The sequence below is a fragment of the Oryx dammah genome, unplaced genomic scaffold (assembly GCF_014754425.2).
Source record: "Oryx dammah isolate SB20612 unplaced genomic scaffold, SCBI_Odam_1.1 HiC_scaffold_12, whole genome shotgun sequence".
NCBI lineage: Eukaryota > Metazoa > Chordata > Mammalia > Artiodactyla > Bovidae > Oryx > Oryx dammah.
In genome coordinates this window covers 70,411,280-70,430,248 of record NW_024070196.1, presented here as the reverse complement: position 1 = coordinate 70,430,248, position 18,969 = coordinate 70,411,280, and the positions used below count along the sequence as shown (strand labels likewise).

Below are 18,969 nucleotides of genomic sequence, written 5' to 3'. Positions count from 1 at the left end.
GTCAGGGTGAACCCAGGGATCAGGGTGAACCCAGGGATCAGGGTGAGCTGGGGGTCATGGTGAACCCGGGGTCAGGGTGAACCGGGGGTCATGGTGAACCCGGGGTCATGGTGAACTTGGGGGTCAGGGTGAACCCCTGGGGTCAGGGTTTGGTCTGGTGTCAGTGTGTGGAGCCGGGGCCGGAGCCATGGGGCTGCCCAGGGCTTGGCAGGGCCGGCAGTTGTGCCGTGCTGGCTGGTCGCCGTGGGCGTGGCCAGGCTGGTCCTCCCCAGGGCTGCCCAGGAGAGCCTGCTGTGCTGCAGCTCTCGGTGGCCCCGGTGTCCAGGCCTGGGGGAGGGGGTGGCTGCGTCTGGGCCTCCCGCCACAAAGCGCGATGCTGGGGTGGGGTGGGCCCCACGGGAGACCACGGGCCTCAGCTAGAAGTCGCCTGCTTCCAGCCCCTCCGGGCCAGCCTGCACTTTGCAGGTTAGGAAAATGACCCTGAGGGGAAGTGACTTGGCCAGATGCCTTGGTGAGTCATTTGGACCTCTATGCAAATTGTGCTTCTCAGCCACCACGGGCTTACGGCTGGTGGGGTTTTCCTGGAGAAACTTGTGAAATGACTTCAGGCAAGTGTTGTGGAAACAAAGACTCTCCCCGAGGCTGAGTTCACTTAAATGCAGCCTCCACCTACACAACCACCAGCCCAGCCGGGCTAGGAAGCCGCCCCTCCCCACCCCACCCCCAGAGGGGCTGGGGGGCTTTGGCCCTGCCTCCCTGCCCCTCCGTTCTGGGGCTGAGCCCCACCACTTCGATGGCAGCAGGCCCGAGGGAGGTGGTGAACGCTGACAGGTGGCGCCTGCTTACGGAGCAGCCCCACGCTGGGTTGAGGGCGCCCTGGCCTGTCCGGGGAAGAGGCTCGATGAGCAAGTGGAAACACGGGCACGTTAGAGGTCATTTCCTCCATCATCTGGGTGGGAAAAAGAGACTGAGAAGCGGCAGCCCCTGGGGCCGCGCAGCGAGCTGGCAGCACAGGCGGGCGCGTCTGGGAGGGGCACACCTGCTGCCCGGTGACTTCGGCCCTTTGCGGGGTTGCTCACAGGGCCGCCCCAGGCCCCCAGCTCAGGCGGCCGTTGCTGCCCCCGGGCTCTCGGGGGGCAGCACACGCCCACGTCCTGCTGCTCAAACAAAGGAGGACGGGCCCTGCGTGGTGCTCCAGGGATGCCGTGGCCCGGGAGAGCCTAGGGCCCTCGTCAGAAGGAAAGGTGACCCCGGCCCCAACCGAGGGCCAGCCTGAATGGCGGTCTGAAGTCCAGGCTGGTCCAGGACACAGAGGTCGGTCTGACTGATGTCCCTTTCCAGGCAAGGGCCAGTGTGGGCCTGAGTCAAGCAAGGGACGGCGGGTCTGGGGGCGATCAGGGTTAGCCACGAATCGCAAGAGAGAGGCCTGTGGCTTCCTGTCTGCTCTCTGAGAGTCACACGTCCCAGCCTCCCTCCCTGGTGCAGTCGGGTGGCCCGTGCTGTGTGACTGGGGAGTCTGCTGCCCCTCTCTGGCCCCTTTTTCATCTGTCCCAGGAGCCGAGTGTTTTGAGGGCCAATGAGTGGACTGGAGTGGTGGGGCCCTGCAGAGGATGGCGGGAGGGTGGCTGGGGATTCGGGCCTTTCTGAAGCTGCTGGAGGCTCAGAGCCATGGGCCTGGCCACCCCTGCCCAGCCCCGCCTGCCTTCCGGGCCCCACGACCTTCAGGAGCAGGGCCTAGTCCCACCCCGACCTCGGCTGTCTGAGCTCCTCGAGGCAGGACTCTGGAGGGGCCGGCCTGGCTCCCGGGCCAGGCGGCCGCGGACTGACGGTGGAGGTGCTGTTCGTCCCTCCGGGGCAGGGCACCACCGCCAGCAGGATGTGAGCTCACATCTCCGCTGATCCCTGGCCGGCGGCGGCTGTGACCCTTCTGTTGCGCAGGAGGATGCCAGCGGCTGCTCCGAAGGAAAAGTGTCTCCTGACCCTGGGACTCAAGGGCCCTGGGACACGAGGGCCGGACGACAAGGCATGGGCCGGTGTCTGCTGGGGCGCCCGAGAGCAGGCCAGGCGTGAGGGGGCAAGACAGGGGCAGGCAGGAGCCCGGGGCACCCGAGAGCAGGCCAGGCGTGAGGGGGCGAGACAGGGGCAGGCGGGAGCCTGGAGCTCCTGGCAGCTCCGGGCCGCCACCCGGCTCGGGACAGCTGTCCTTGCCCCTCCCGGGGAACGCCAGCCCGGCCCGAGTGCCATCTCCTGCCCTACTCAGGAGGCTCGCTGGCTGCTCTGAAGTCCAGCTGCTGGCGATGCTCTAAGGAGCCCGTCCCCAGGCCCGCACCGTTCACCGTTACTTTCTCTTTAAAAACGAAGACTGCAGCTTCAGAAAGATCTCTGTGCGCCTCCGTGTGCCCGGGCCCTGCTGAGCGAAGGCAGGGCCTGCCCAGGGCCGGGGACGGGCGCTCTCCATGTCCCCAGCAGACAGACTCCCAGGGTATCTCCAGGGCCACCTCCCTCCTCTCTCGTTAACCCCTGGCGATGGCTCTCTGCAGACCCTGGGGAGCAGCCTCCTCGTGGGGCAGCAGAGTCCCGGGCCCGGGTGCTGGATTGCCCCAGAGGTCAGACCCGAGCGCCCTGGCTTCTGAGTGGGCGCCGGAGAGGGTGCTCCCTGCAGGGCGTGACGCCAAGACTATGGGGGCACACCAGGGGCGCACCGGTGTTGGGGGGCAGGTGTCACGGGGGGCCCCGCCTGGATGGACACCCCAGGGAAGGAAGGAGCCTGCAGGTGGGCCCTGGGCAGGGAGAGGGGACGGGTGCACCAGCCCACAGGGCTTGTGCAGCGGCTCAGGCCTGCCTGCGCCTGGGAGGGAGGGTGGGTACCAGCCGCGGTGCCTTTGGGCGACTGGGGAAGACTCTGCTTTGTCCTGGCTGAAGGGCAGGTGCGCAGCGAGTCTCACCAAGAACTGGGGGGGCATGACTGGATCAGAGGGCAGCCCCCACTGAGAGAGACAGGGGCCCCCAGAAGGCTCAGCAGCACAAAGTGTGGGGTGCCAGCTCCCTGCGACGCCTCCAGGCCCCCAGGGCCATGCAGCGCTGGCTGGCTGGGGCACACCCCCGCCCGGCAGGCAGGCAGGCTGTCTGAGGCCCCGCGGGGCAGGCTGCGACCACCTCAATCACAGACACAGCCGCGGGGCTGCCGCTGGGCCAGGCTGGGGCGCGGCCGTGGCTCCCCGTTTGAGCCCAAACGTTGGCCCGGTCCCCTGGGAGCCTGGGTCCAGGGCTCTCGGCCTAAGAGGCTTTCTTTTGAGTAACAAGATTAATCTGTCTGGGTGCTCCTTAAATAAAGAACTGCACGTATTAAAACATCAAAAGGAAGAGAAGCAAGCACGGTGAGGAGCTGGGGCCCCGCCGCCTTCCGGGAAGGCAGGGCCGGGGCTCCTCCAGACATCCTCTGCCCACGGACGAGTGGCCTCAGTCTGCTCCTGCCCCCAGGAGGGGCTTCCTTTACAGTGTGCAGCGGCAGACTTCCTCTCCTGGGCCTCCTCGTCTGCATGGAGACAGCTGGACAGTGTGGGCTTTCTAAACCGTGTCCCCAGCAGCCTTCACGCTGGGCCCCGGCTTCCCCCCGCAGCCCCCAGGTTCATTTACTCAGGGAATATCAGTCAGCCTCCTCTTCCTCAGCAGCTGCACTCGGGGACTGTAGGTGAAAAGGTTTGCTTCTACTTGGTTGCCTCCAGTGACAGGAGGGTCATCCCTGCCCGAGGCAGCCCATGTCTCCTGTGAACCACGACCCACCTGCCTGTGGCGTCCACCCACTGACCCTCTGTTCTGCCCTCATGAGACAGTGCTCCAGGCCCCGCGTTCTTAGCCCCATTTTACAGACAAGGAGACTGAGGCTCAGAGTGACAGAACGTGGCTAAGCAAGAACGCACCAGGGCTAGAACCCAGAGAGGGACATGCTTTTCTTCAGAAAAATGTCAACATTAAAGCAGTCTCCTATTCAATGAGATTATATAAATTAGCTTGTGGGGTACTAGAAACAGCGCCTAGCACACAGCAAGTGCTACGTAAGAATTAAATGGGGAAAAAAAATAATTACCTCTGACCTTACGTTGGAAGCTCCAGAACCGAAATAGGGCAGTGTAGGCCTTCTGTGGCTTGGGCGAACTGGGAAAGCCCGTGACCCTCTTCCTGCCGGAGGCACCCAAGCCCGCGCGGACTGGGCCGCAGAGCTCAGGAGAGTGGGGTCCTGCTCGGGCACTGTTCGGGCTCAGAACTGACAAACTCACCTTGGCCTGAGTAGCCTCTGAGCTCCTGGCATGCCCACAGCAGCGCCATGCCTCTCCTGGGGTCTCAGGAGAGGAGAATGAGGGCTTAGATGGGAGGTCAGAGGCTCCCAGGTTTTCTTTTCTCCTTAATGTGAGTCAGCTGACAAAATTTAACCCCGTGGGTGATTTTACCCAGAACAGCCGGCTCCCGGCCCCCGAGACCCTGCGGCGCCGGGGAGGCATGTGTGGCGGTGGGGGCGCAGGGGTGGCTGCGGAAGGTCTAGAGCCTCCTGCACACTCGGTGACGTGCAGCAGCCCGCTGGCCTCGCACCCGTGGGGCCTGCAGGCCCCCGTGTCTGCTCCCCCTTGATCTAGTGTCTGCAGACACTTCCAATCCTGGAATTAAGGGAAGCGAACGTCTCCTTGACACCTGTTACAGCCTGTCTCAGTGATGATGATGCAGAGGACGCAGAATCCACGGGGCCCCCAGCCTTGGGAGCCCAGCTTGGGTGGGATTCGTTGCGCTTGATACTCCTCTGGGAAGACAGCTGACCTGAACTTTAAAGGGATGGGTCGGGTTTACTGGTAGAGGTGTTGGCGAACCAAAACCCTGAAGCGCAGCTCATCTCTCGGAACAGTGAGGCCGCCCTCCTCAGTCTGGGAGATGAGTTTTTTGACTGCCTGTTCTTCAAAATCTCTGCCGTCTTTTTTTCAAACTTGATTTATTTGGCTGCTCCGGGTCTCTGTGGCACGTGGGATCTAGTCCCCTGACGGGATAGAACCCAGGTCCCCTGTGTTGGGAGCTTGGTGTCTCACCCACGGGGCCACCAGGGAAGTCCCTGCCATCTCTTTTCGTTGGCGTCAGCTTCTGGGCCCGCGGGCCCGGCCTCTCCCCAAGTGTGGAGCCCTCCAGAGTGTGGAGCGATTTGGGCCAGACTACTTCTCTCTGGGCCTTAGGATCTCGAGCAGCTGCGTCCTCTTGAACGTGAAAGTGTAAGTGAAGTCGCTCAGTGTCCGACTCTGCGACCGCATGGACTGTAGCCTATCAGGCTCCTCTGTCCATGGGATTTTCCAGGCAAGAGTGCTGGAATGGATTGCCATTTCCTTCTCCAGGGGATCTTCCCAACCCAGGAATCGAACCCGGGTCTCCCGCATTGCAGGCAGACACTTTACCATCTGTGAAGGCTGCTGTAAAAACGTTAAGACATCCTGACCTCTCTCCAGAGGGCTGTGGGCAGATTTGGAAGGGAGATGAACATCTCATCTGGCCTGGGACCTCCACCCTTCCACTCCCCACTGGTGCTGCCTCTCCCTGGGGGGGCTTCTGGGGACCCCAGGTCAAGTAGGAAAGCAGCAGCATGGGGCACAGGAGGTGTGACCCCCACCCCCGACTGGCTGGATCTGGCTGGTGCTGTCCCCAGCCAGCGGCCACCCTCCGGGGCATTCCCACGCTACAGGGAACTGCGTTCTAGCGGCACCTAAGATCGGCCTGGAGGGGATAACTTCTCCCCTCCCCCTTCCCAAGTCGCATTAGTCCCTTTAAACCAAAACAAGTCAAGGACTGCAGCCATCAGAGGACACACCGAGGCCGGGCGGCAGGAAGCGCCTGGTCCAAGACCTCGGAGCCAGTGGGCGGGTCGGGCGGCGGGCGCCCAGGCTCCTCTCTGACGCGGGTGCCCTCTTCCAGGTACAACGGCTTGGTGACCAGCGCGCGGGCCAAGGGCATCATCGCGGTCTGCTGGGTGCTGTCCTTCGCCATCGGCCTGACCCCCATGCTGGGCTGGAACAACTGCAGTCAGCAGGAGGGCCGGAACAGCTCGCGGGCCTGCGGGGAGGGCCAGGTGGCCTGCCTCTTCGAGGACGTGGTGCCCATGGGCTACATGGTCTACTACAACTTCTTCGCTTGCGTGCTGCTGCCCCTGCTGCTCATGCTGGGTGTCTACCTGCGCATCTTCCTGGCGGCGCGGCGGCAGCTGAAGCAGACGGAGAGCCAGCCGGCGCCCCCGGGGGAGCGCGCGCGGTCCACGCTGCAGAAGGAGGTGCACGCCGCCAAGTCGCTGGCCATCATCGTGGGGCTGTTCGCCCTGTGCTGGCTGCCCCTGCACGTCATCAACTGCTTCACCTTCTTCTGCCCCTCGTGCGGCCACGCCCCGCCCTGGCTCATGTACCTGACCATCGTCCTCTCGCACGGCAACTCGGTGGTGAACCCGTTCATCTACGCCTACCGCATCCGCGAGTTCCGCCACACCTTCCGCAGGATCGTGCGCAACCACGTGCTGCGGCGGCGGCGGCGGCCGCGCGAGCCCTTCAAGGCGGGGGGGCCCGGCGCCCGCGCCCTGGCGGCGCACGACACGGAGCGCGTGGGCCTCCGCCTCAACGGCCACCCGCCCGGGGGCGCCTGGGCCAACGGCAGCGCCGCCCGGCCCGACGGCCCCGCCCTGGCGCTGCCCAGCGCCCTCCCGGACGCGCAGCTCCAGGGCCGGCGCCCAGAGTCCCCGGGCCCCGGGGGCCCCCGGGGCGGGGCAGGAGCGTCTTGAGGACCCGCCGAGTCCGCCCCCTCTGAAGGGAAGGGACTCTTTCTCCTCCCGCTTGGGGGGAACCGGTCGTGCTGGGAGCGGAGTGCATGTGCGGAGACCCCCTTTCTCGCGGTCGGTTCCCACTTTGGGCCGAGGAGGGCGCCCCCACCGGCTGGAGCGGCGTGAGGCCCAGCAGGAAGGGTCTGGAGCCCACGGAGGCGGCCCTGCACCAGGCCAGGGCCGGTCCCCAGCCGCTGAAGCACCGCCCAGTGCCTCCGTGTCTCCGCAGAGCAGGCTGGCCGGCCTGAGGCTGGGAACGGCCCCACAGGGCCCCCCGCCACACTCACCCCGCCCCCAGGCTTCCAAGGGTTCAGAGCTGCTATGCTTGGTGGCGGTGTTGGACTGGTTTTGTTTTTCCAGGAGAAAAGGAAAGCCCGAGGAAACCCTTTCTATTTTACCTTCCCTCCCTGGCTGCTGGCTCCGTTTCAGTCCTGCTGCTAACCTGGCTGCAGGCGTCCCCGACTGCCCTGAGCGGCCCGCGCATCCCTTTGAGGACAGGGGTTGTAGCTGAGGGGGCCAGGGTGTGGGTGCAGGGCGGCAGTCAGGGCCAGCCAGCGGGGGTGAGTTTGGATGGCTCGGAGCTGCCCGGGCAGAGGCCCTCTCTAACTGCCTTGCCTTCTGAAGGGAATATTATTTTGTTGTTTTTTTCTGAGATAAAATAAAAATGAGCCACATTGTGTTTTAAGCTTGTCCCGTGAGAACGGCGTCTGAGTTCCTTTCCCTGCCCACAGTCAGGCCTACCACACACCTAGGGGTCTCTGTTGCAGGTATGAGGTAGACAGCCTGCCTGGGGCCGCGGTGGGTGGCTGGGCGGGCTCCGGGGCACCCCTCTTCCTCCGGAGCGGGCTGTCTGCTTGCAGCAAAATCCACAGGTCCATGTGCAGTCCCAAAGGAAGGAGGCGCCCTTCTGGGCCCCCTCAGCGTGGGGAGCAGGCTCCCGCCTCCCCGAAGCCTCTGCAGCCCTCTTCGTCCCCCTCCCCAAGGCCACAGAGGAATCGAATCGATGTGGGGTACGGATAGAGGCCTCCCTGCCTTCCCCTACTCCCACCAGGGGGGTTTCTTGCTCCGACACTGTCTCTGGGCCCTGCCCCCTCCACCAAGGAGCAGGTGCCCCCCTTCTGTTCTGGAGAAGCCTGAAGCGGGGGGTGCCCCAGAGAGAGCCAGGCCTGGTCTCGAGTCGCAGAGGCACCCTCGGGACAGAGACGGAACAGGAGAAGCCTCAGGAGGTGCTCGCGCAGCCCCGGGAGCCCCTGTGCAGGAGGCTGAACAGCAGAGGGAGGCTCGGCACCTGTCCCCGTCCCCAGCTTGCAAACGGCAGAAGGGAGCTAAAACCCAGGTTTATCTGACCGAACGTCCAAGACCTCGATGAACTGTCTCAGCCAAACCGAAAACTACGCAGTCTTGCCGTGGTCCCACCACGCTGCTGAAGACGAGAGACAGCAGCCCGCTCCTCGTGTTTTCACCCTGCTCCCCAGGTCTCACGGCGTTGCCCTGCACACCCTCCTGCTCCTACCAAACAGATGTACGTGTGAGGACCCCAAGCCAAGCTGGGCTTGCGGCGGCACTACCTTATGGCCCCATCCATCAGAGGTCCTCCAGGCTGGCTACACAGAGGAGACGCAGGACGACCCCTGAGCCCCTGCCTCAGAGATGCAGGTGGACGCGGGCAGCGGGACTTCCCAGGGGCTCTCACAGACAGGACCGGAGCCGCAGAGAGCAACGCACAGCCCACCCTACCCATGCAGGCCTCTCCACTCCGCACACGCTGGCATGTGCTGGCTGTGGGCAGAGGGCAGAACGGTGGCCAGCTTGGGGCCTGAAGCAGCCAAGAGCGCAAAGGCTCCGAGTCCTCCTGCCCAGCTGGTGGGGAGAGACCACCGGGAGACCCACAAAGGCCGGGAAGGAGAAAGCCCGTCTCTCCAGCCTTTGCTGAGGCCTCGGGGGGGACAGAGGTGTGGGCTGGGGAGGAACAGGGCTGGGCCTCAGGAGACGTTTCGGGTGCCACTGAGCCCGGGCCCTCGCAATGTGTCATGCCCTGGCTGTACAAGAAGATGCACACGTGTGTGCACACGAACGCACGTCTGGGCAAAGTCACCCCCGCAGCAGCAGCAGCACCAGCGAGACGTGAGGCCGGCCCAGCCCTGGGGCTGCAGAGGCGAGCGGCTGGGGGTCACGTCAGGGCTGCTCGAAGCCCTGAGGCTCCGGCCCGGGGCCCCCTCAGGCCTCTCCTGGCCTTTCCCGGGGTTCGGGGGTGGGCAGCAGGCTTCTCCCAGCCTGTCCCAGGCACGGGGTTCTATCAGAGACCAGCCCTCTCTGTGGAGTCACCAGGGTTCCCAGGGAAGCCTGTGAGCAGAGGCCCGGCTCAGGCTGGGTCCTGGCTCATCACTCGCTCCGCGAGGCGGGCCCACTTGCCCCTTGAAAGCCCACCTCCGCGACGCTCCCCGTTTGCATTAAGGCCCCTTCCTCTTACCTAAAACAGCTGGGTTCTCAGGAGCCTGCTGTGGGGGGTCAAGCGGGGCAGCCTCAGTTCTGGACATAACACTGGGGGGCAAGCTCCAGAGACAGACCCCGGCAGCTCAGGGATGAGGGCAGCCTGGGAAGTGAGAGGAAATGGGAGGCCACCCCGTGATCTACTGGGCTGGGCCAGGGGACCCCAGAGCTGGAAGCGGGCCTTCTTCAAAACTGTGATGGAGAAACAGGGGCCCGGGGGGCTCGTGGAAGCCAGCGGCTTGGGCAGGAGGAGCGGTCCGTCGCGGCCTGCCTCGACGCCGGTCCCTAAGGGAAGGCGCTCTGGGCCGAGAACACGCTCCTGGCCCGTCTCGCACGCACGCACCCAGCGTGGCTGGTCCTGTGGGCTGTCAACATGGTGAGTGCTCTCCCCGAGCCCCCTGCCGGACCCACACACTGCCTGAGCCCTGGGACAACCTGTGCCCCTTGGCGGAGGCTGCGTTAGGGGAGCAGGAACTTGGGGAGGCCTGAGGTCTGCGGTGAGGCAGGTTGCCCCCTCAGGGCCCCATCTCCTCTGGAAAGTGGAAAGCGAGGTACTGGAAGTCGGATTCCCACGGCCCCCTCCTCCCTTCACCCGCCCCACCCCCGTCCTAAGGCGCCCCTCACTGCACCCAAGGGCAGCAGCTGTCACGCTGGGACAGCCCCCGTCGGGCTGCAGGGCTGGGAGGGGTGGGAGAACGCTGGATGGCTTCCAGACTCTGAGGAGAGGGCTGGACACGCAGAGCACGGAGCCTGGGTGTGCAGGCACCTTCTGAGGGGCTCTGGATACACCCCGTCTTCTGTCAGAGGGGAAAGAGCAAGTTGGCAGAGCTCCCCAACAAGCTCGCTGCCCTCCCGTGAGTCGGGCTTGGAGAGAGGCTCTGGGGTTGGGGGGACAGGTGACGGGTATGAGGATTCCGTCTCCTCTGAGGGAAGGATTTTTTTCCCCCCGCCAGTAGGAAAGGCTGGATGCAGAACCATCCATGTGTCTCTGCCTTGCCCGGGGAAGTGTGCCTGTGTGTTAAGAGCCACGCAGAGACTCGCCATCTGGACCGGCGTCTAATGGCCAGGAAGTGCGCAGAGCGTGCTGGGGTGGGAAGGAGCCCACTCCTGACTCTTCCTCTCAAGCACTTCCTGGGCACCTCCTGGTGATGCTGGGCAGGGGCAGTCGGGGGTGGGCAGGCAGAGGTGCTGTCAACCAGGGCAGCGGAAGGTGAGGCCGCCATCCGGACGCAGGCCCCGGGAGTGTGCTGGGCACACTGGGCATCAGGCCGGCCGATGTGGGTTCATCTTTCCAGGACCCACGGTCGCATCCAGGGATGTGCCTTCCGGGTGTTTGTCAAGAGCTGCGGAGGAGGCTGAGCAGACACACGCCACATGGGATTACGCCTCCCATTTGCAGGCAATTTTCAAGTTAAAATGTTGTCAGAGGCTTGTCACAGTTTTGATCTTTCTTTTCTGCTCTTTCTCAATCCACCCACACTCTCTAGTTGGGTTAGAAAGGAGAATGAGGGTGATAGAACCTGGTTTAGATTCAGAGATTTTTTTTTTTTTTAAATATCAGATAAAAATTATAAACTTTTATAAAATTATAAAAATTATGTAGTTTTCTCTTGGGAAAATTCATGCCTAAAGCCCGTCACAACTGTTGGCAGCTGCAGAATCTTTAGGGGACTGGAGAGACCGGGCCAGGACTTCTGTGGTCATCCCTCGCCTACCTCTTGGAGTTTCAGCTTGACTGTCTTTTCTGCCTCATCCAGAGATGCCAAAAAACCCCCCGGTTCACTCCTGAAACCACCACCCTGCCTCACACAGCTCTGCATGGGGTCTGTACCAGGTTCAAATGGCCTTGCCACTGGCTTCTTTGACTGTGGGTGAGACCCTCTTTGACTTGCCGTGCCTGCTTTTAAACAAAGCAGAATCGATGTGGCAGTGCTTTGGAAAGTATGCACCACAAACGCCCAGCCACGCTGAGATAAAGAAACGTGGCAAACTTCTCCGGTGGTGCAGTGGATAGGAATCGCCCGCAACTGCAGGAGACACAGGTTTGATCCCCGGTCCGGGAAGAGCCCACATGCCCCCAGCTGGTGAGTCAGAACCACCGAGTCCACGTGCTGCGACTGGAAGCCTGGGTCGCAGAGCCTGTGCTCTAAACAAGAGAAGTCTCTGCAGCGAGAAGCCTGTGCATTGCAGTAGAGAAGAGCCCCCGCCCTCCACAGCTAGACACAAGCCTGCACGCGCCAACAAAGACCCGGTGCAAAGACTCAGGAAGGTGGCAAGTGAGGGTTTAAACCGGGCGCCTGGAAGCCTCCGGTTCCTGTCGGGGCTGGGAGCTGAGAGCAGACACTGGCTGACCCCCTCAGCAAGGAACACAAACATTGGGTCACCGGGGGTCTGCGCCCTCTCCCGTCCCATCCAGTGAGCGTCTCAAGTCCAGGGGAGTCACAACTTATCAGAGGGAGCAGAGAAGGGATACTACAAGTGTCTGGGCTGACCCAATCGGGGTTCAAAATGACCTCAGGGGGCCAGGCAGAGAAAACTGGGCAAAGACCAGTGAAAATGAATGCCAGTCCTGTAGCCAGTCCGAAAAGGCAAGGGTGCAAGGACAGGTGGGAAGGCGGAGCCCAGCTGCAGCACCAGTGCCCACCACAACAATGGACCCTGCAGCCGCTAAGGTCAGCGGTGGTGAACTCTGTGCAGAGCGCCCCACGAAGAAACGGCTGCAGCCTACAGCAGCCTCACGTTTCAGTTGACGGAGCCCCAGGGAGGAGGAGCTCCGTGGGGTCTGGGTCCCAGCTCAAGGCAGGAGGGTCGTCTGGTCTCAACACCACAGCCGATCGTCAGCAAACTCAAGTCCCTAGTGCGGACGCACCCGCCCGGAGAAGGGAGTCTCAGCGACACCTGGCACAATTAACAAGTGACCGCGGGAAGGTGCTCAAGACCTCGGCGGGTGGGAGGGCACTCCGAGGACACCCCCGCCTCACTGGCCTGCAAGGGACACGGCCGCCGGATCCTCTATTGTCTCCAGCCCCATCTTGGCCAGCACAGTTAGCAGCTTGGGGCCAGGGGAGCGAAGGCTTCTCTGAAAGGCCCTGCTGTCTGGTGAGGTCAGCACGTGGACGTCTGGAGAAGCCTGAGGAGCTCGCGCGTGGGGTAGGGAAGGCATCACGCAGCGGGGTTAAGCAGACTTTGCCAGTTTATGACGTACTCCACCTAACGGGTGCCCGAGGGTGCAGAGCGGAGGGTCTTCACCCACCCCGCCTCCTCCCTGCCCAGCTCTTCCCACTGCTGGGGTCCTTGTCTCCCCAGACCCAGTCGGTGGTAGCCTGCCAATGCCTCTTTCCAGACGTCTTCTGAGTCTGTTCCATACATCCTACCTCCAGGAGTCCCCCCAAAGTCATGGCGTTACCAAAGCCTCATCCTCTCACCCACCTGGATGAGCTCCAGACCGACCTCTGTTTTTGCTGTAGCTGCTTCGGCCCCTGCAGTCAGACTGCCCTTCCCGCAGCAGCCCCAGGACGGCGCTCCCGGTCACGCCAGGCCACCCTCAGGATGCTGCGCCGGCCAAGCCCCTCCTCGTCGCCCAGCCGCCCCAAATGAGCCAGCTGAGCCGCTCCCCCAATCCTAGCCCACTCCCCGTCTCTCCTTTTCAGGGAGGCCTCTGCCAGGAAGGAATGCAGGCCTTCTGAATCCCCCTACATTGAACACTGCCCATGCTTCACCACGACCTCCTCCAGGAGGCCCTCGTGACCCCTGCTGGGAGCCTCTTCGCCCTCCAGCGCCAGCGCCTGCTCTGTGCAGGGGACACCTACTCCTGCTGAGATCTCTTTTGTTAAGGTGACTTAGCGCCTGGGTAATGTGCTGGTTTCCCCCGGCGCGTGCTCTCTCTCTCTTAGACCGTAACGTCTCATCCCCACCACACATTTCCAGACAGTGAAGTGGGAACAGTTTCCCCTCCAGCCCAGGGTCGAGCACGGGGAGCGTCTGATACAGCGGGGTGCCCAGGTGCGGTGGGGACGAGCACGGCCGTGAACATGAGAGACCCAGGGCCTGAGGCCTGCGTGGGGCCCAACGGGCTCACGTGACTTGAAATTCGGTGGCCAGCTTCCTTCCGCCATGCAGAGTGCCCTTCCAGCTCTGGGGCTCCCCGAATCTGTGTGTTGGGGGCTGACCAGCCCTCAGCCTGGCTGGGAAGGAGCAACAGAGGCTGCAGACAGGCCCTCGGAGGGAGCGAGGGAGCAGGAGGGACGGGAGCTAATAGCTCTGGAGGAAGGAAGGACACGCTGGGCTAATGGGATAATTGGATAATCCTCCGAGCAAGGGGCTGCCGGGCTGGGGCCAGCTGTTAGAAGCAGACACAAATAGCAGGGCGCAAAACAAGGGCGCTGGTGCAGGAAGCAGCTTGCGAGAGATACTGGGGGAGGGCCGGGGGCCGAGGGCTGGGGGAGGGCTGGGAGGGAAACTCCAGCCCCGTTGTCGGGGGCGGCGAGGGCAGGCCCTCAGGGACCATGCTCTGCCCTTGTAACAGAGACCCCACGAGGGACAGCCTTAGAGACCCCCTGGACTTACTCTGGTCTTGAGGGTGTCCCTTCACCCGACAACCCCTGGAGACCACGAAGGCCTCCCCCTGCCGCTGGAGTGGCCGCTCAGACAGACGCGCTCAAGCAGACGGGCCGCTTGTCTGACATGCCTGTGAAGATACTGCTGGACTCCTATACAATAATCATTTTGGATGCACGTCTCAGGGTTCCCTTCATTGCCGGGTAAACAGTGGATCGATCTGTCGGGGGGTTGGGCAGAGAACAAAAGTAACTCGGAAGGGGCTCTGGTCTAGGAGTCAGATGCCTGGCTTCCAGTCACATGATTCACGATGTGACTTCTCTGGTTCTTGGCCCAACCTTAAATGTGGTGGTTCAGTTGCTCAGTCGTGTCTGACTCTTGTGACCCCATGGACTGTGGCCCGCCAGGCTCCTCTGTCCGTGGGATTTCCCACTGGAGTGGGTTGCCATGCCCTCCTCCAGGGGATCTTCCTGACCCAGGGATCGAACCCAGGTCTCCTGCATTGCAGGCGGTTCTTGACTGACTGAGGGCAGTAAACAGCACTCTTCCTGAAAGGCAGAGTAAGGCCGTGAACGGGAGAGCAACTGGAAATTCGTAAGTGCTCTACCGAGTACTTCAGTCCCAACTCTGTTTGTGACTCTATATAATTTGGGAAAGGCATTTCCTTTCTCTGGGTTCCAGTGTTTCCTTCTCTAGTGACATGATCGAATGGGCTGCTTGAAATTCCCCTCTGATTCTAATGGCTCTAACCCTCATAAAAACAGTTTGTTTACACCTCTCTATACTGTAAGTATGAAAAGGAAAACTTGAGGCCAACATTATCCACAAATTTAGACACAAAACACTCAGTATTAGCAATGTATAAAAATAAATCACGACCCATTGGAGTTTATCCCAGGAATGCAAGGGTGGCTTAACATTAGATAATCAATCAGAATTATTCACATTAGTAAGTTAAAAAAACATATCTCAATAGAGACAGCCAATTATTATGACGTTAAAAACTCAACATCTATTCATACTCAAAACTCTCTGTAAACTAGAAATATGAAAGCATTTCTTAGCCCAATAAACAGTATTTTTTGAACACCTATGGCAAACATCGTACTCAGTGGTGAAATATTAGACGCCTTCTCTTTCTAGTAAAGACTATTCAATATTGTAGTAAAGGTCTGAGTGATCGCAATAAGCACGATACATGCAAGCCTGGGAAAGGAGGCAGAGTGATAGTATTTGCATTAATTCCCTATATTGAAAAATTCAAAACATTTCTTTGGAGATGACTGTACTAACGAGAGTGCCTCAAGGCTGCTGGCTAATGGCCAATATTATAAAAATCAACAGCCTTCCTTTATACCATCAAAAACTACTAGAAGAGGACTTCCCTGGTGGCGTGGTGGGTAAGAATCTGCCCGCCAACGCAGGGAAATGGGTTTGGTCCCTGGCCCAGGAAGATTTCACGTGCCAAGGAACAACTAAGCCAGCAGCCGCAGCTAACGAGCGCCTGTGCTCAACTACTGAAACCCCCGGGGCCCCAGAGCCGGCAAGCCGCAGCCAGAGCCGCCTGTGAGCCTGCGCGCCTCCAGAGAGGCCGCTGCGACGAGGCCGGCACACGGCAACTGGAGAGCAGGTTCCACTTGCCGCAACCAGAGAAGGCCCTCACGTAGCGACGAAGACCAGGTGCAACCAAAACGATAATAAAAGAAAGAAGTTCCAACAGCAATCAAGTTAACAGCCGTTCTAAGAAGCGATTTACAAATACATCATTTACAACAGCAACAAAAACTAGAGGGTACCTGAGAATAAAGCTCACAAATATGTGCAGAAAGAGAAGGCTCTAACCGAGGCAGAGACGCGCCGAGCTCGTGAGCGGGAAGAGTTGCTATTATAAAACTGGCAATCATTCCCAAGTTAATTTGAAATGAAATACAGACCCCTAAAAAAGCCCAAGAGAGTTTTCATGAAATTTGACAATCTGGATTGAAAAAAAAATCATGTGTGTGTGGGGGGGGGAGGATCAAAAAGAGCCAAAATAACTTTCCCCCTTTGGAAGAAGGTGAAAATGTTCCTTAACAGACATATAAAGAGTAAAGCTCAAGGCAGACGTTACAATAGGCAGACAGGCAGACAGACAGAGTGGGTGGGATCTCAAGGTCGGAGACAAATGTGTCTTACATGGGTATCGTCATACAGCAGCGGTGAGATTACAAATCACAGAAGAAGGACGGAGTGCGCGTTAAATGGCTCTGAGACAACAGAGCTTCTTAATGGAAAAGTAAGACTGAAAACAAAATAAAGGTGGCTAAAAAACCCTCTAACTCTTTCAACAAACAAGAAACAAACAAAAAAACAAAGATATAACTTTATGACCTCTGGGGAAAGACGGATTTCTTAAAACACAGAAGCTGCAAGAGAAAATACTGCTAAGTCCACTTATTTAAAATTTTTAACTTTTTTTCCCACAAGAAACATTCAAAAAGTACGAAGGAAAGCCACAGACTTGGAGAAAGGAAGTACAGTCGTGTAGCCAACACTCAGTGAAGGATGAGTGTCCACAGCACGCAACTCCTGTGAAAATCACATGTGAGCCAAGTGGGTGGAGTGAAAACCAGACAGTTCAGACGAGGAGTCTAGCTGACCGACAAGCATGTGAAACTAAGTTCCACCCCTTTGTCCATTATTGGTGGGAATGTAACCTGGTCCAGCCTCGATGGAAAACAACATGGAGGTTCCTCCAAAAAAAAACCAAAAACAGACTCAGCCTGTGGCCCAGCACCCCGTTCCTGGGTACACAGCCAGAGGAGATGAAAACAGGGTTTCAACAAGGCATCTGCACTCCCACGCTCATCGCAGCGCTGGCCACAACAGCCAAGATGTGGAGACAACTCAAACGCCAATCGGTGGATGAATGGACACAGTCAGACGCAGCACACGCACGACGGAACTGAGAACAGCCTGCTGCCTGAGCACGGCGGACCTTGAGGTAAGTCACACAGAGACAAGCACTATATATCCCTCCCACGTGGAGCCCAAAAAAGTGAGACTATAGAAAGCAGAACAAAACGACGGTCCTGGGAGACGGTATGTGTGTGTGCGTGGCAACACTGCTGCTGTTCAAGGCAACAAACCTGTCTTTAGTACGTAAGTCATAGGGTCCTAATGCACAGCCCGAAGAACACAGACGATGATTCGCCTTAAGGAATATGACTATGCAATGTGATAAATATCGTTGCCTTGGCAACCGTTGCTGCTGCTGCTGCTAAGTCACTTCAGTCGTGTCCGACTCTGTGCGACCCCAGAGACGGCAGCCCACCAGGCTCCCCCGCCCCTGGGATTCTCCAGGCAAGAACACTGGAGTGGGTTGCCATTTCCTTCTCCAATTCGTGAAAGTGAAAAGTGAAAGTGAAGTCGCTCAGCCGTGTCCGACTCTTAGCGACCCCTTGGAATGCAGCCCACCAGGCTCCTCCGTCCATGGGATTTTCCAGGCGAGAGTACTGGAGTGGGGTGCCATCGCCTTAGTACAAACCATAAATACATACACTACACATCACACTGAGCCTGACTCCCCTGCTTCCGCCCCAAGATTTCCTACCAGCATGTTCCCGGCGAGGGCAGCAGCCTGGGGTCCCCCTCAGACAGGGCCACCGCTGAGGAGTGCGTTGAAGTTAAGATTGCGCTGCCCTCTTTCTCACATTTAACATGTAGAAGTATTTCCAATTCTCCTTCCCAGCACTGTCAAGAATGAAATGTGAATTAACTGATGAAGAATTAAAGATGAAACGTGCCAACAAGGAAGGGAAGACCTGAGGCACCTCCAGAGCCAGGCTGGCCTGCCGGCTTCAGACTTTGGTCTGGCGGCCCAGGGCCACTTTCGGTGGCCCTCCTCCCACCCAGACCAGAGACGCAGGGACAAAGCACGGGATCCCTGCCTTCGCGAGTGAGCTCTTATCGACACAGGGTTTTTTTTTTTTTCCTCTGCCAAACAGACCAAAAGGAAGGAAGGCCAGCAAGACATTCGTTCTTTTTTTAGCTTCTCAATGGCTGACGTTTCAGGAAACCAAAATTCTGAATGGAACCAGAGGGGCTTTCAGTTCGCGGGGATTCTGCTCCCAGGGTGCACGTCTAGAGGCTCAGGGGAGGCCTTTGTCCAAAGTCTCCCCCAAGCATCTGTGGTCATGCCCAGAAATCCATCGTCTAGAGGCTCAGGGGAGGCCTTTGTCCAAAGTCTCTCCCAAGCATCTGTGGTCATGCCCAGAAATCCATCGGTAGAGCTTCACTTCTTCAGCACAAGCCAAACATGGGCTTCTGTCTTCTGTACAATCACCCAAATCATACACAGAAGATCGTATCAGTCACCTCACTGTGGTGTTAACTCGGTCCTTTCCTTTCTCCAGGCTTGGATGCAGAGGGGAGGGCTGGGACGCCGCAGCGGCAGCCCCTGGAGGAGGCGAGACGGGGAGCGTGCACAAGAGGAAGGCTGTGGAAGGGGGTGGAGCTGGGGAAGCCTTCTCACCTGGGCCGCCAGGCGTGGCCTCCAAAGCGCCCAGCGAAACCAGTGCAGAAAAAGCCAGACAGAAAGACAGGCCGCACTCTGTGACACCGTTTACACCGAGCAGACTCAGACTAGTCCACGGTGACAGAAAGCAGGCCCGTGGCTGCCTGGGCAGAGGCCGCGGGAGGCGGGAGGCAGGAGAGACAGAGGGGAACGGGGGGTCTGGGGGCTGATCAGCATCTCGGCTGTGACGATGGTTTCATAAGTATGTGTGTATATATACGTGGGGGCCATATGTATATGGGTCAAACTGATCAAATCACACACTTTAAATATGTACAGTTTATTTACTATACGTCAATTATAACTCAGTAACACTTTTTGGAAGAGAGCAAACAAACAACGTTCGACTCTTTGCGACCCCGTGGACTGTAGCCCACCAGGCTCCCCCATCCATGGGAGTCTCCAGGCAAGAGCACTGGAATGGGTTGCCATGCCCTCCTCCAGGGGATCTTCCCGACCCAGGAATCAAACTCACATCTCTTCTGTGCCTTGCATTGGTAGGCGGGTTCTTTACCAGCAGCGCCACCTGGGAAAC

The 18,969-nt window shown here is 59.6% G+C and overlaps 1 protein-coding gene across 2 annotated transcripts in view; it reads left to right on the top strand.

The window, feature by feature from the left end:
* Window positions 1-7,522, top strand: part of ADORA2A (adenosine A2a receptor) — a 15,559-nt gene extending 8,037 nt beyond the window's left edge. For both annotated transcript variants that reach the window (XM_040251198.1, XM_040251197.1), the window contains exon 3: window positions 5,944-7,522. In XM_040251198.1, coding sequence (XP_040107132.1) covers window positions 5,944-6,793 — 850 coding nt within the window. In that variant the 3' untranslated portion in view covers window positions 6,794-7,522. The remainder of the gene's footprint in view (window positions 1-5,943) is intronic.
* Window positions 7,523-18,969: the final 11,447 nt, after the last annotated feature.